Below are 16,262 nucleotides of genomic sequence, written 5' to 3'. Positions count from 1 at the left end.
CTGAATTAAGCAGAACACTCTTACCCAGTCAAAAGATCAGGGCTTGATCCATCACCGTTTTTTAGCTCACTGCACCATCCCAGTTCAGAACCTGGCTATATGCAAATTAGTCTGTCCCTGGCCCAGTGCATCATGGGAACAGGGCAGACCAAACTACCAAGCCAATTCTTTACTGGAAAGGAAACAAGCTTCCGGGGACCGGTTTCTGGCATTGCAGCCGTCTTCGGCCCGGCTTGCTTGAATCCTGATGGTGCAGTGAGCAAGGGACTCCTGTCTGAGCATACCCTTCCACTCCTATAGTGGCCAAAACGATTCATAAAAGGGGGTGGTGATGGACAGAGCATCTGAATTAAGCAGAACACTCCTACCCAGTCAAAAGATCAGGGCTTGATCCATCACCGTTTTTTAGCTCACTGCACCATCCCAGTTCAGAACCTAGCTATATGCAAATTAGTCTGTCCCTGGCCCAGTGCATCATGGGAACAGGGCAGGCCAAACTACCAAGCCAATTCTTTACTGGAAAGGAAACAAGCTTCCGGGGACCGGTTTCTGGCATTCCAGCCGTCTTCGGCCCGGCTTGCTTGAATCCTGATGGTGCAGTGAGCAAGGGACTCATGTCTTAGCATACCCTTCCACTCCTATAGTGGCCAAAACGATTCATAAAAGGGGGTGGTGATGGACAGAGCATCTGAATTAAGCAGAACACTCCTACCCAGTCAAAAGATCAGGGCTTGATCCATCACTGTTTTTTAGCTCACTGCACCATCCCAGTTCAGAACCTGGCTATATGCAAATTAGTCTGTCCCTGGCCCAGTGCATCATGGGAACAGGGCAGACCAAACTACCAAGCCAATTCTTTACTGGAAAGGAAACAAGCTTCCGGGGACCGGTTTCTGGCATTGCAGCCGTCTTCGGCCCGGCTTGCTTGAATCCTGATGGTGCAGTGAGCAAGGGACTCATGTCTGAGCATACCCTTCCACTCCTATAGTGGCCAAAACGATTCATAAAAGGGGGTGGTGATGGACAGAGCATCTGAATTAAGCAGAACACTCCTACCCAGTCAAAAGATCAGGGCTTGATCCATCACCGTTTTTTAGCTCACTGCACCATCCCAGTTCAGAACCTGGCTATATGCAAATTAGTCTGTCCCTGGCCCAGTGCATCACGGGAACAGGGCAGACCAAACTACCAAGCCAATTCTTTACTGGAAAGGAAACAAGCTTCCGGGGACCGGTTTCTGGCATTGCAGCCGTCTTCGGCCCGGCTTGCTTGAATCCTGATGGTGCAGTGAGCAAGGGACTCATGTCTGAGCATACCCTTCCACTCCTATAGTGGCCAAAACGATTCATAAAAGGGGGTGGTGATGGACAGAGCATCTGAATTAAGCAGAACACTCCTACCCAGTCAAAGGATCAGGGCTTGATCCATCACCGTTTTTTAGCTCACTGCACCATCCCAGTTCAGAACCTAGCTATATGCAAATTAGTCTGTCCCTGGCCCAATGCATCATGGGAACAGGGCAGGCCAAACTACCAAGCCAATTCTTTACTGGAAAGGAAACAAGCTTCCGGGGACCGGTTTCTGGCATTGCAGCCGTCTTCCGCCCGGCTTGCTTGAAACCTGATGGTGCAGTGAGCAAGGGACTCATGTCTTAGCATACCCTTCCACTCCTATAGTGGCCAAAACGATTCATAAAAGGGGGTGGTGATGGACAGAGCATCTGAATTAAGCCGAACACTCCTACCCAGTCAAAAGATCAGGGCTTGATCCATCACCGTTTTTTAGCTCACTGCACCATCCCAGTTCAGAACCTGGCTATATGCAAATTAGTCTGTCCCTGGCCCAGTGCATCATGGGAACAGGGCAGACCAAACTACCAAGCCAATTCTTTACTGGAAAGGAAACAAGCTTCCGGGGACCGGTTTCTGGCATTGCAGCCGTCTTCGGCCCGGCTTGCTTGAATCCTGATGGTGCAGTGAGCAAGGGACTCATGTCTGAGCATACCCTTCCACTCCTATAGTGGCCAAAACGATTCATAAAAGGGGGTGGTGATGGACAGAGCATCTGAATTAAGCAGAACACTCCTCCCCAGTCAACGGTGATGGATCAAGCCCTGATCTTTTGACTGGGTATGAGTGTTCTGTTTAACTCAGATGCTCTGTCCATCACCAACCCCTTTTCTGAATCATTTTGGCCACTATAGGAGTGGCAGGGTATGCTCAGATGCGAGTCCCTTGCTCACTGCACCATCAGGATTCAAGCAAGCCGGGCCGAAGACGGCTGTAATGCCAGAAACTGGTCCCCGGAAGCTTGTTTCCTTTCCAGTAAAGAATTGGCTTGGTAGTGTGGTCTGCACTGTTCCCATGATGCACTGGGCCAGGGTCAGACTAATTTGCATATAGCCAGGTTCTGAGCTGGGATGGTGCAGTGAGCTAAAAAACGGTGATGATTCAAGCCCTGATCTTGTGACTGGGTATGAGTGTTCTGTTTAACTCAGATGCTCTGTCCATCACCACCCCCTTTTCTGAATCATTTTGGCCACTATAGGAGTGGCAGGGTATGCTCAGATGTGAGTCCCTTGCTCACTGCACCATCAGGATTCAAGCAAGCCGGGCCGAAGATGGCTGTAATGCCAGAAACCGGTCCCCTGAAGCTTGTTTCCTTTCCAGTAAAGAATTCGCTTGGTAGTTTGGTCTGCCCTGTTCCCATGATGCACTGGGCCAGGGTCAGACTAATTTGCATATAGCCAGGTTCTGAGCTGGGATGGTGCAGTGAGCTAAAAAACGGTGATGGATCAAGCCCTGATCTTTTGACTGGGTATGAGTGTTCTGTTTAACTCAGATGCTCTGTCCATCACTACCCCCTTTTCTGAATCATTTTGGCCACTATAGGAGTGGCAGGGTATGCTCAGATGTGAGTCCCTTGCTCACTGCACCATCAGGATTCAAGCAAGCCGGGCCGAAGACGGCTGTAATGCCAGAAACCGGTCCCCGGAAGCTTGTTTCCTTTCCTGTAAAGAATTGGCTTGGTAGTTTGGTCTGCCCTGTTCCCATGATGCACTGGGCCAGGGTCAGACTAATTTGCATATAGCCAGGTTCTGAGCTGGGATGGTGCAGTGAGCTAAAAAACGGTGATGGATCAAGCCCTGATCTTTTGACTGGGTATGAGTGTTCTGTTTAACTCAGATGCTCTGTCCATCACCACCCCCTTTTCTGAATCATTTTGGCCACTATAGGAGTGGCAGGGTATGCTCAGATGTGAGTCCCTTGCTCACTGCACCATCAGGATTCAAGCAAGCCGGGCCGAAGACGGCTGTAATGCCAGAAACCGGTCCCCGGAAGCTTGTTTCCTTTCCAGTAAAGAATTGGCTTGGTAGTTTGGTCTGCCCTGTTCCCATGATGCACTGGGCCAGGGTCAGACTAATTTGCATATAGCCAGGTTCTGAGCTGGGATGGTGCAGTGAGCTAAAAAACGGTGATGGATCAAGACTTGATCTTTTGACTGGGTATGAGTGTTCTGTTTAACTCAGATGCTCTGTCCATCACCACCCCCTTTTCTGAATCATTTTGGCCACTATAGGAGTGGCAGGGTATGCTCAGATGTGAGTCCCTTGCTCACTGCACCATCAGGATTCAAGCAAGCCGGGCCGAAGACGGCTGTAATGCCAGAAACCGGTCCCCGGAAGCTTGTTTTCTTTCCAGTAAAGAATTGGCTTGGTAGTTGGTCTGCCCTGTTCCCATGATGGACTGGGCCAGGGTCAGACTAATTTGCATATAGCCAGGTTCTGAGCTGGGATGGTGCAGTGAGCTAAAAAACGGTGATGGATCAAGCCCTGATCTTCTAACTGGGTATGAGTGTTCTGTTTAACTCAGATGCTCTGTCCATCACCACCCCCTTTTCTGAATCATTTTGGCCACTATAGGAGTGGCAGGGTATGCTCAGATGTGAGTCCCTTGCTCACTGCACCATCAGGATTCAAGCAAGCCGGGCCGAAGACGGCTGTAATGCCAGAAACCGGTCCCGGGAAGCTTGTTTCCTTTCCAGTAAAGAATTGGCTTGGTAGTTTGGTCTGCCCTGTTCCCATGATGCACTGGGCCAGGGTCAGACTAATTTGCATATAGCTAGGTTCTGAGCTGGGATGGTGCAGTGAGCTAAAAAACGGTGATGGATCAAGCCCTGATCTTTTGACTGGGTATGAGTGTTCTGTTTAACTCAGATGCTCTGTCCATCACCACCCCCTTTTCAGAATCATTTTGGCCACTATAGGAGTGGCAGGGTATGCTCAGATGTGAGTCCCTTGCTCACTGCACCATCAGGATTCAAGCAAGCCGGGCCGAAGATGGCTGTAATGCCAGAAACCGGTCCCCGGAAGCTTGTTTCCTTTCCAGTAAAGAATTGGCTTGGTAGTTTGGTCTGCCCTGTTCCCATGATGCACTGGGCCACGGTCAGACTAATTTGCATATAGCCAGGTTCTGAGCTGGGATGGTGCAGTGAGCTAAAAAACGGTGATGGATCAAGCCCTGATCTTTTGACTGGGTATGAGTGTTCTGTTTAACTCAGATGCTCTGTCCATCACCACCCACTTTTCTGAATCATTTTGGCCACTATAGGAGTGGCAGGGTATGCTCAGATGTGAGTCCCTTGCTCACTGCACCATCAGGATTCAATCAAGCCGGGCCGAAGACGGCTGTAATGCCAGAAACCGGTCCCCGGAAGCTTGTTTCCTTTCCAGTAAAGAATTGGCTTGGTAGTTTGGTCTGCCCTGTTCCCATGATGCACTGGGCCAGGGTCAGACTAATTTGCATATAGCCAGGTTCTGAGCTGGGATGGTGCAGTGAGCTAAAAAACGGTGATGGATCAAGCCCTGATCTTTTGACTGGGTATGAGTGTTCTGTTTAACTCAGATGCTCTGTCCATCACCACCCCCTTTTCTGAATCATTTTGGCCACTATAGGAGTGGCAGGGTATGCTCAGATGTGAGTCCCTTGCTCACTGCACCATCAGGATTCAAGCAAGCCGGGCCGAAGACGGCTATAATGCCAGAAACCGGTCCCCGGAAGCTTGTTTCCTTTCCAGTAAAGAATTGGCTTGGTAGTTTGGTCTGCCCTGTTCCCATGATGCACTGGGCCAGGGTCAGACTAATTTGCATATAGCCAGGTTCTGAGCTGGGATGGTGCAGTGAGCTAAAAAACGGTGATGGATCAAGCCCTGATCTTTTGACTGGGTATGAGTGTTCTGTTTAACTCAGATACTCTGTCCATCACCACCCCCTTTTCTGAATCATTTTGGCCACTATAGGAGTGGCAGGGTATGCTCAGATGTGAGTCCCTTGCTCACTGCACCATCAGGATTCAAGCAAGCCGGGCCGAAGACGGCTGTAATGCCAGAAACCGGTACCCGGAAGCTTGTTTCCTTTCCAGTAAAGAATTGGCTTGGTAGTTTGGTCTGCCCTGTTCCCATGATGCACTGGGCCAGGGTCAGACTAATTTGCATATAGCCAGGTTCTGAGCTGGGATGGTGCAGTGAGCTAAAAAATGGTGATGGATCAAGACCTGATCTTTTCACTGGGTATGAGTGTTCTGTTTAACTCAGATGCTCTGTCCATCACCACCCCCTTTTCTGAATCATTTTGGCCACTATAGGAGTGGCAGGGTATGCTCAGATGTGAGTCCCTTGCTCACTGCACCATCAGGATTCAAGCAAGCCGGGCCGAAGACGGCTGTAATGCCAGAAACCGGTCCCCGGAAGCTTGTTTCCTTTCCAGTAAAGAATTGGCTTGGTAGTTGGTCTGCCCTGTTCCCATGATGCACTGGGCCAGGGCCAGACTAATTTGCATATAGCCAGGTTATGAGCTGGGATGGTGCAGTGAGCTAAAAAACGGTGATGGATCAAGCCCTGATCTTCTGACTGGGTATGAGTGTTCTGTTTAACTCAGATGCTCTGTCTATCACCACCCCCTTTTCTGAATCATTTTGGCCACTATAGGAGTGGCAGGGTATGCTCAGATGTGAGTCCCTTGCTCACTGCACCATCAGGATTCAAGCAAGCCGGGCCGAAGACGGCTGTAATGCCAGAAACCGGTCCCCGGAAGCTTGTTTCCTTTCCAGTAAAGAATTGGCTTGGTAGTTTGGTCTGCCCTGTTCCCATGATGCACTGGGCCAGGGTCAGACTAATTTGCATATAGCCAGGTTCTGAGCTGGGATGGTGCAGTGAGCTAAAAAACGGTGATGGACCAATCCCTGATCTTTTGACTGGGTATGAGTGTTTTGTTTAACTCAGATACTCTGTCCATCACCACCCCCTTTTCAGAATCATTTTGGCCACTATAGGAGTGGCAGGGTATGCTCAGATGTGAGTCCCTTGCTCACTGCACTATCAGGATTCAAGCAAGCCGGGCCGAAGACGGCTGTAATGCCAGAAACGGGTCCCCGGAAGCTTGTTTCCTTTCCAGTAAAGAATTGGCTTGGTAGTTTGGTCTGCCCTGTTCCCATGATGCACTGGGCCAGGGTCAGACTAATTTGCATATAGCCAGGTTCTGAGCTGGGATGGTGCAGTGAGCTAAAAAACGGTGATGGATCAAGCCCTGATCTTTTGACTGGGTATGAGTGTTCTGTTTAACTCAGATGCTCTGTCCATCACCACCCCCTTTTCTGAATCCTTTTGGCCACTATAGGAGTGGCAGGGTATGCTCAGATGTGAGTCCCTTGCTCACTGCACCATCAGGATTCAAGCAAGCCGGGCCGAAGACGGCTGTAATGCCAGAAACCGGTCCCCGGAAGCTTGTTTCCTTTCCAGTAAAGGATTGGCTTGGTAGTTTGGTCTGCCCTGTTCCCATGATGCACTGGACCAGGGTCAGACTAATTTGCATATAGCCAGGTTCTGAGCTGGGATGGTGCAGTGAGCTAAAAAACGGTGATGGATCAAGCCCTGATCTTTGACTGGGTATGAGTGTTCTGTTTAACTCAGATGCTCTGTCCATCACCACCCCCTTTTCTGAATCATTTTGGCCACTATAGGAGTGGCAGGGTATGCTCAGATGTGAGTCCCTTGCTCACTGCACCATCAGGATTCAAGCAAGCCGGGCCGAAGACGGCTGTAATGCCAGAAACCGGTCCCCGGAAGCTTGTTTCCTTTCCAGTAAAGAATTGGCTTGGTAGTTTGGTCTGCCCTGTTCCCATGATGCACTGGGCCAGGGTCAGACTAATTTGCATATAGCCAGGTTCTGAGCTGGGATGGTGCAGTGAGCTAAAAACCGGTGATGGACCAAGCCCTGATCTTTTGACTGGGTATGAGTGTTCTGTTTAACTCAGATGCTCTGTCCATCACCACCCCCTTTTCTGAATCATTTTGGCCACTATAGGAGTGGCAGGGTATGCTCAGATGTGAGTCCCTTGCTCACTGCACCATCAGGATTCAAGCAAGCCGGGCCGAAGACGGCTGTAATGCCAGAAACCGGTCCCCGGAAGCTTGTTTCCTTTCCAGTAAAGAATTGGCTTGGTAGTTTGGGCTGCCCTGTTCCCATGATGCACTGGGCCAGGGTCAGACTAATTTGCATATAGCCAGGTTCTGAGCTGGGATGGTACAGTGAGCTAAAAAACGGTGATGGATCAAGCCCTGATCTTTTGACTGGGTATGAGTGTTCTGTTTAACTCAGATGCTCTGTCCATCACCACCCCCTTTTCTATATCATTTTGGCCACTATAGGAGTGGCAGGGTATGCTCAGATGTGAGTCTCTTGCTCACTGCACCATCAGGATTCAAGCAAGCCGGGCCGAAGACGGCTGTAATGCCAGAAACCGGTCCCCAGAAGCTTGTTTCCTTTCCAGTAAAGAATTGGCTTGGTAGTTTGGTCTGCCCTGTTCCCATGATGCACTGGGCCAGGGTCAGACTAATTTGCATAAAGCCAGGTTCTGAGCTGGGATGGTGCAGTGAGCTAAAAAACGGTGATGGATCAAGCCCTGATCTTTTGACTGGGTATGAGTGTTCTGTTTAACTCAGATGCTCTGTCCATCACCACCCCCTTTTCTGAATCATTTTGGCCACTATAGGAGTGGCAGGGTATGCTCAGATGTGAGTCCCTTGCTCACTGCACCATCAGGATTCAAGCAAGCCGGGCTGAAGACGGCTGTAATGCCAGAAACCGGTCCCCGGAAGCTTGTTTCCTTTCCAGTAAAGAATTGGCTTGGTAGTTTGGTCTGCCCTGTTCCCATGATGCACTGGGCCAGGGTCGGACTAATTTGCATATAGCCAGGTTCTGAGCTGGGATGGTGCAGTGAGCTAAAAAACGGTGATGGATCAAGCCCTGATCTTTTGACTGGGTATGAGTGTTCTGTTTAACTCAGATGCTCTGTCCATCACCAGCCCCTTTTCTGAATCATTTTGGCCACTATAGGAGTGGTAGGGTATGCTCAGATGTGAGTCCCTTGCTCACTGCACCATCAGGATTCAAGCAAGCCGGGCCGAAGACGGCTGTAATGCCAGAAACCAGTCCCCGGAAGCTTGTTTCCTTTCCAGTAAAGAATTGGCTTGGTAGTTTGGTCTGCCCTGTTCCCATGATGCACTGGGCCAGGGTCAGACTAATTTGCATATAGCCAGGTTCTGAGCTGGGATGGTGCAGTGAGCTAAAAAACAGTGATGGATCAAGCCCTGATCTTTTGACTGGGTATGAGTGTTCTGTTTAACTCAGATGCTCTGTCCATCACCACCCCCTTTTCTGAATCATTTTGGCCACTATAGGAGTGGCAGGGTATGCTCAGATGTGAGTCCCTTGCTCACTGCACCATCTGGATTCAAGCAAGCCGGGCCGAAGACGGCTGTAATGCCAGAAACTGGTCCCCGGAAGCTTGTTTCCTTTCCAGTAAAGAATTGGCTTGGTAGTTTGGTCTGCCCTGTTCCCATGATGCACTGGGCGGCCAGGGTCAGACTAATTTGCATATAGCCAGGTTCTGAGCTGGGATGGTGCAGTGAGCTAAAAAACGGTGATGGATCAAGCCCTGATCTTTTGACTGGGTAGGAGTGTTCTGTTTAACTCAGATGCTCTGTCCATCACCACCCCCTTTTCTGAATCATTTTGGCCACTATAGGAGTGGCAGGGTATGCTCAGATGTGAGTCCCTTGCTCACTGCACCATCAGGATTCAAGCAAGCCGGGCCGAAGACGGCTGTAATGCCAGAAACCGGTCTCCGGAAGCTTGTTTCCTTTCCAGTAAAGAATTGGCTTGGTAGTTTGGTCTGCCCTGTTACCATGATGCACTGGGCCAGGGTCAGACTAATTTGCATATAGCCAGGTTCTGAGCTGGGATGGTGCAGTGAGCTAAAAAACGGTGATGGATCAAGCCCTGATCTTTTGACTGGGTATGAGTGTTCTGTTTAACTCAGATGCTCTGTCCATCACCACCCCCTTTTCTGAATCATTTTGGCCACTATAGGAGTGGCAGGGTATGCTCAGATGTGAGTCCCTTGCTCACTGCACCATCAGGATTCAAGCAAGCCGGGCCGAAGACGGCTGTAATGCCAGAAACCGGTCCCCGGAAGCTTGTTTCCTTTCCAGTAAAGAATTGGCTTGGTAGTTTGGTCTGCCCTGTTCCCATGATGCACTGGGCCAGGGTCAGACTAATTTGCATATAGCCAGGTTCTGAGCTGGGATGGTGCAGTGAGCTAATAAACGGTGATGGATCAAGCCCTGATCTTTTGACTGGTAATGAGTGTTCTGTTTAACTCAGATGCTCTGTCCATCACCACCCCCTTTTTTGAATCATTTTGGCCACTATAGGAGTGGCAGGGTATGCTCAGATGTGAGTCCCTTGCTCACTGCACCATCAGGATTCAAGCAAGCCGGGCCGAAGACGGCTGTAATGCCAGAAACCGGTCCCCGGAAGCTTGTTTTCTTCCCAGTAAAGAATTGGCTTGGTAGTTTGGTCTGCCCTGTTCCCATGATGCACTGGGCCAGGGTCAGACTAATTTGCATATAGCCAGGTTCTGAGCTGGGATTGTGCAGTGAGCTAAAAAACGGTGATGGATCAAAGCCCTGATCTTTTGACTGGGTATGAGTGTTCTGTTTAACTCAGATGCTCTGTCCATCACCACCCCCCTTTCTGAATCATTTTGGCCACTATAGGAGTGGCAGGGTATGCTCAGATGTGAGTCCCTTGCTCACTGCACCATCAGGATTCAAGCAAGCCGGGCCGAAGACGGCGATAATGCCAGAAACCGGTCCCCGGAAGCTTGTTTCCTTTCCAGTAAAGAATTGGCTTGGTAGTTTGGTCTGCCCTGTTCCCATGATGCACTGGGCCAGGGTCAGACTAATTTGCATATAGCCAGGTTCTGAGCTGGGATGGTGCAGTGAGCTAAAAAACGGTGATGGATCAAGCCCTGATCTTTTGACTGGGTATGAGTGTTCTGTTTAACTCAGATGCTCTGTCCATCACCACCCCCTTTTCTGAATCATTTTGGCCACTATAGGAGTGGCAGGGAATGCTCAGATGTGAGTCCCTTGCTCACTGCACCATCAGGATTCAAGCAAGCCGGGCCGAAGACGGCTGTAATGCCAGAAACCGGTCCCCGGAAGCTTGTTTCCTTTCCAGTAAAGAATTGGCTTGGTAGTTTGGTCTGCTCTGTTCCCATGATGCACTGGGCCAGGGTCAGACTAATTTGCATATAGCCAGGTTCTGAGCTGGGATGGTGCAGTGAGCTAAAAAACGGTGATGGATCAAGCCCTGATCTTTTGACTGGGTATGAGTGTTCTGTTTAACTCAGATGCTCTGTCCATCACCACCCCCTTTTCTGAATCAAATACTTGGGGTGGGCATGGGCCATTAGAAGGAAATTCGTGGTGGGCCTGACCCCCTCGATGTGATTGATTTGTCTTTTTTCTTAATATGCCTGTTTCTCTAGAAAAAGTACAAAATGTTAAATTATGTGCTCGGGGCATTGAATATTATTATTGCTAATTTTAACGGGTTTTTTAAATTGTAGTCAATATGCCTTCTTTTAATTGTATTAATATACATGATGAATGTTGTGATATGTAAATATCTTTTAGCAATTAACTCATCTGTTTTTATGCTGTCTGCTTTTATGAGTTTTTACCTCGAATAAAGCAAATTTGACTGACTGACTGAATATGGGAAGCACGGACCTGAGAACACACAGGGGCTTGTGCTAAGAGTGAAAAGTGAGTGTGGGAAGCACGGACCTGAGAACACACAGGGGCTTGTGCTAAGAGTGAACAGTGACTATGGGAGCCACGGACCTGCAAACACACAGGGGCTTGTGCTAAGAGTGAACAGTGAGTGTGGGAACCATGGACCTGAGAACACACAGGGGCTTGTGCTAAGAGTGAAAAGTGAGTGTGGGAAGCACGGACCTGAGAACACACAGGGGCTTGTGCTAAGAGTGAAAAGTGAGTGTGGGAAGCACGGACCTGAGAACACACAGGGGCTTGTGCTAAGAGTGACAGTAACCATGGGAAGCACGGACCTGAGAACATACTGAGCATGCAACTGGTGCAAAGAGTGTAGAGTGATTATGGGAAGCACGTACCTGATAGCATTCGTAGTTTAGAACATGTGTCAGGAGCAAAACGTGGCAGTGAGAAGCATGGCACGTGAGATCATGACCAGCCTGGAACTTGTGCTAGGAGTGCAACAGCGACAAGCATGAACCTGAACCAAGCACAACGTGGGACTTGCACTGGAGTGCTGAGGCTGCTCTGGGGAGCACAAACCTGACACCACACCCTCTAGCTCATGAATCGAGCTCATGCACAGCACAAGACTTGTGCTAGGAGTCCAAGCAGGGCAGTGAGAAACATGGCTCTGATCATGCACAATGTGGGACTTTAGTTGGGAGGGCAACGGTGAATATGGAAAGCATGGGCCTGAGAGCACGCACAGCATGAGACTTGCACTGGAGTGCTGTGACTGCTCTGGGAAGCATGGACCTGACATCACACACAGTTGGGAAGCATGGACCTGACACCACACACAGTTCGTAAGCATGGACCTGAGAGCATGCACAGCAAGTGACTTGCACTGGAGTGCTATGGCTACTCTGGGAAGCATGGACTGACACCACACACAGTTCGGAAGCATGGACCTGAGAGCATGCAGAGCATGAGACTTGCACTGGAGTGCTGTGGCTGCTCTGGGAAGCATGGACCTGACACCACACACAGTTGGGAAGCATGGACCTGACTCTACACACAGTTGGGAAGCATGGGCCTGAGAGCATGCACAGCATGAGACTTGCACTGGAGTGCTGTGGCTGCTCTGGGAAGCATGGACCTGACACCACACACAGTTGGGAAGCATGGACCTGACACCACACACAGTTCAGAAGCATGGACCTGAGAGCATGTAAATCATGAGACTTGCACTGGAGTGCTGTGGCTGCTCTGGGAAGCATGGACCTGACACCACACACAGTTGGGAAGCATGGACCTGACACCACACACAGTTGAGAAGCATGGACCTGAACGCATGCACAGCATGAGACTTGCACTGGAGTGCTATTGCTGCTCTGGGAAGCATGGACTGACACCACACACAGTTCGGAAGCATGGACCTGAGAGCATGCCCAGCATGAGACTTGCACTGGAGTGCTGTGGCTGCTCTGGGAAGCATGGACCTGACACCACACACAGTTGGGAAGCATGGACCTGACACCACACACAGTTGGGAAGCATGGACCTGACACCACACACAGTTGGGAAGCATGGACCTGAGAGCATGTACATCATGAGACTTGCACTGGAGTGCTGTGGCTGCTCTGGGAAGCATGGACCTGACACCACACACAGTTGGGAAGCATGGACCTGACACCACACACAGTTGGGAAGCATGGACCTGAGAGCATGTACATCATGAGACTTGCACTGGAGTGCTGTGGCTGCTCTGGGAAGCATGGGCCTGACACCACACACAGTTGGGAAGCATGGACCTGACACCACACACAGTTGGGAAGCATGGACCTGAGAGCATACTCAGCATGAGACTTGCACTGGAGTGCTGTGGCTGCTCTGAGAAGCATGGACCTGACACCACACACAGTTGGGAAGCATGGACCTGACACCACACACAGTTGGGAAGCATGGACCTGAGAGCATGCCCAGCATGAGACTTGCACTGGAGGGCTATGGCTGCTCTGGGAAGCATGGACCTGAGAGCATGCCCAGCTTGAGACTTGCACTGGAGTGCTGTGGCTGATCTGGGAAGCATGGACCTGACACCACACACAGTTGGGAAGCATGGACCTGACACCACACACAGTTGGGAAGCATGGACCTGAGAGCATGCCCAGCATGACACTTGCACCGGAGTGCTATGGCTGATCTGGGAAGCATGGACCTGACACCACAAACAGTTGGGAAGCATGGACCTGACACCACGCACAGTTGGGAAGCATGGGCCTGACACCACGCACAGTTGGGAAGCATGGGCCTGAGAGCATGCGCAGCATGAGACTTGCACTTAAATGTTGTGATTGCTGTGAGAAGCATGGACTGACACCATGCCCACTATGGATGAACTTGTGCTGGAAGTGTAGTTGGGATCTCAGGAAGCAACGACCTTTGAGGATGCACTGTATGGACCTTGTGCTGGGAGTGCAAGCATGGCAGTGGGACGCATGGACCTGAAACCATGCACAGCTTGGGGCTTGTGCTGGGAGAGCAAGCATGGTTGTAGGAAACATAAACCTGAGATCATAAACAGCATAGAACCTGCACTGCAGTGCAGTGGTGGCTATGGAAAGCATGAAACAGACACTATTCACAGTAGGGATGAACTTGTCCTGACAGTGCAGTTGAGATGAGACCTAAGGAAGCATTGCCCTGAGAGCATGCACAACACTGGAGTGCAATTGGGTGGAGTACTTCGCTGGCACCGTTAAATTCACCCCATGCCAGATTATCAGCCCAGGTGAATTTTGTTTATATCCTTAGAAGGATGGTGTCCAGCTCTACACCAAGATGGGCTCCCAGATGAAACATACCCACAGGTACCTGGGGACTTAGATCACCCTGCATGGATTCTGGTAGATTAACCCACCCTAGGCACACTAGGATAGGGGATGCTAGGTAGGAGCATAAATATAATTGTACTTGTAAGCAAGCATATAAACTATGTAAAAGCACAATGGTTGAATTTTTCATTTTCTTTACCATTCTCGTGACGCTGATTACTCAGTTTTGTTTCCTTCTATTGATAATTGCAGCACACATATTTTGCACAAAAATCTTATTGCTCCAAAAAATACTTGAAATGCAAATTTGTGTACTTGTGTTTCTCTTTGGGCATGCATGAGTTACCAAGCGAAAGGGCTTTATCTGTTTCCACGATTTACTTGGGGAGTCAGGGTTGTCATGTTCTGAGGGTGCGCATATGACCTGTTACCTTGCCAAGTTAGGGGTACACATGATGCACTGTGAGAAAGCCAGGACTAAGGCCAACATATCCTGATGGTGTGCATGGACTCAGTCTCTCGCACAGTTTTGACGTTTATGTTGTTCAAACAAACTCACAGTTTTACTGAAAAAATATGAACTGTACGACATGGCTGTATACTGGGAGTGCAAGCCTGACAGAGAAAAGCATGGTCCTGAGATCATGAACATCATGGAACTTGTACTGAATTGCAGTGGCGGCTTTGTGTAGCATAGGATAAAACTAAGTGCAGTATGGATAAGCCTGTTCTGAGAGTAGTGTAATGGGGAATCAGGGAGGCAAGGAGCTTCCTCTAGGAATGCAGAGGATCCGAGACCATGAAAAGCATGGAGGCTTCATTGGTAGTGCAGTGTTGGCTATGGAAAGCATAGAATTGAGAGCATGCGCAGTATGGAACTTGCACTGGGAGAGTATCTGTGGCCTCATAATGCTTGGACTCGACCCCATGCACGGCATAGAAATTTCACTGCGAGGGCAACTGTGAATCCAGAAAACATAGACCTCGGACCATGCACAGTAAGGAGCTTGCACTGGGGAGTAACTGTGACACTTAGAAGCATGGTCCTGAGCACACACACAAGGGACTGCGCTGGAAGTGCTGGAAGGCTGTGGCTCCTGCAAACATGGAGCAAAGATCATGTGCAGCGTGTACTGGGGGTGCAGTGGTGACTCTGTAAAGCGCAGAGGTTGTCAGGGAAAGCAAAGTACTTACAAAGAGCTGCAGCAGCTGAAATCGGCATCATATCCGTAGGTCACGTCTGTGCCTCGACTGTCACCTGTGGGAATACAGATCACATACATGGCTTTGGGAGCACAGTGGCCCTCAGACATTAGCACATACATCATTGTCCAGGACTGGCAAGCCTAATACAGGCAAGTCCCACAATTTGCATCACAGAGGACTCAAACCTGGACCTACCACTGGCTTGATATCAGCATTACCAGAACCCTCATACCAGCATTACAACTGATCCAAAACTAGCATGAACAACGCTCACCAGCAGGATTACTACTGGCCTGCTAACAAATTACTACCAATCTAGTTCTAGCATTAGTATTCCTGCATAAAAACAGCATTATCCACCCCGAATATCATCACCACGCTTGACCCAATATCAGCATTACTACTGCCCCAATATTAATACCCACACATCCACCAATGCCAACATCACGACTGACCCACCAACAGCGAAGCATTGGCAAATGACCACAATATACTTAGTGCTACCCATGGATAGCGTCCAGAATTCTACTGGCAGAATTAAGCGTAAAGTGAGACGGACTAAACATTTCTGCTCCAGGTCTTTGTGGCTCAATTTGGATTCTGCGGTTCTGACTCACTAATGTGTAGTTTAGGTCCTTGGGCTTCTTCTGAACTGTTTTTAAGACTCACTTTCAAGCGGGGACTTCTGGAGTTAAGTAACACCTTGGGTTTATGGTTATAATTGAACATTTAATTCAGAATATTTGGACTTTATCATGACTTTTGTTTTATGATTCCATGAAACTATTTAACTGCATTTCAGTAATGCTCCTCCTGCTCCTCCTTCCTTGTGCCTACCTCTCCTGATATAAACTGCATGCAGGGCTAAAGGGAGGCACCAAAGGCTAAACTACTCTCCAACCACTGCCTAACTTTGGTCAATCCAATAAAAACTATCATGCACCCTCACACCAGACAGTGGACAGCACTAGAGCAAACTACACGGTGTCATCACTCACTACTGTGCCAGACATTTTAGATAACCCTGGGCATAGTTCGCGTAGTAGCGCTGCGCGTAGTTCCGCGTAGTTCCACAAAGTGCACTTCGCAGTACGC

At 49.6% G+C, this 16,262-nt stretch overlaps 1 protein-coding gene across 1 annotated transcript in view; it reads right to left on the bottom strand.

Annotated features, from left to right (window-relative positions):
- The window catches only part of CCM2L (CCM2 like scaffold protein), an 89,867-nt gene that overhangs the window by 19,902 nt on the left and 53,703 nt on the right, over positions 1-16,262 (bottom strand). The window contains exon 7 of the mRNA XM_078650446.1: positions 15,156-15,219. Coding sequence (XP_078506572.1) covers positions 15,156-15,219 — 64 coding nt within the window. The remainder of the gene's footprint in view (positions 1-15,155; positions 15,220-16,262) is intronic.

This window comes from Lissotriton helveticus, chromosome 7, assembly GCF_964261635.1.
Source record: "Lissotriton helveticus chromosome 7, aLisHel1.1, whole genome shotgun sequence".
Classification (NCBI taxonomy): Eukaryota; Metazoa; Chordata; class Amphibia; order Caudata; family Salamandridae; genus Lissotriton; species Lissotriton helveticus.
The sequence above is the reverse complement of the archived record's forward strand: the minus strand, read 5'-3'. Positions and strand labels throughout refer to the sequence as shown.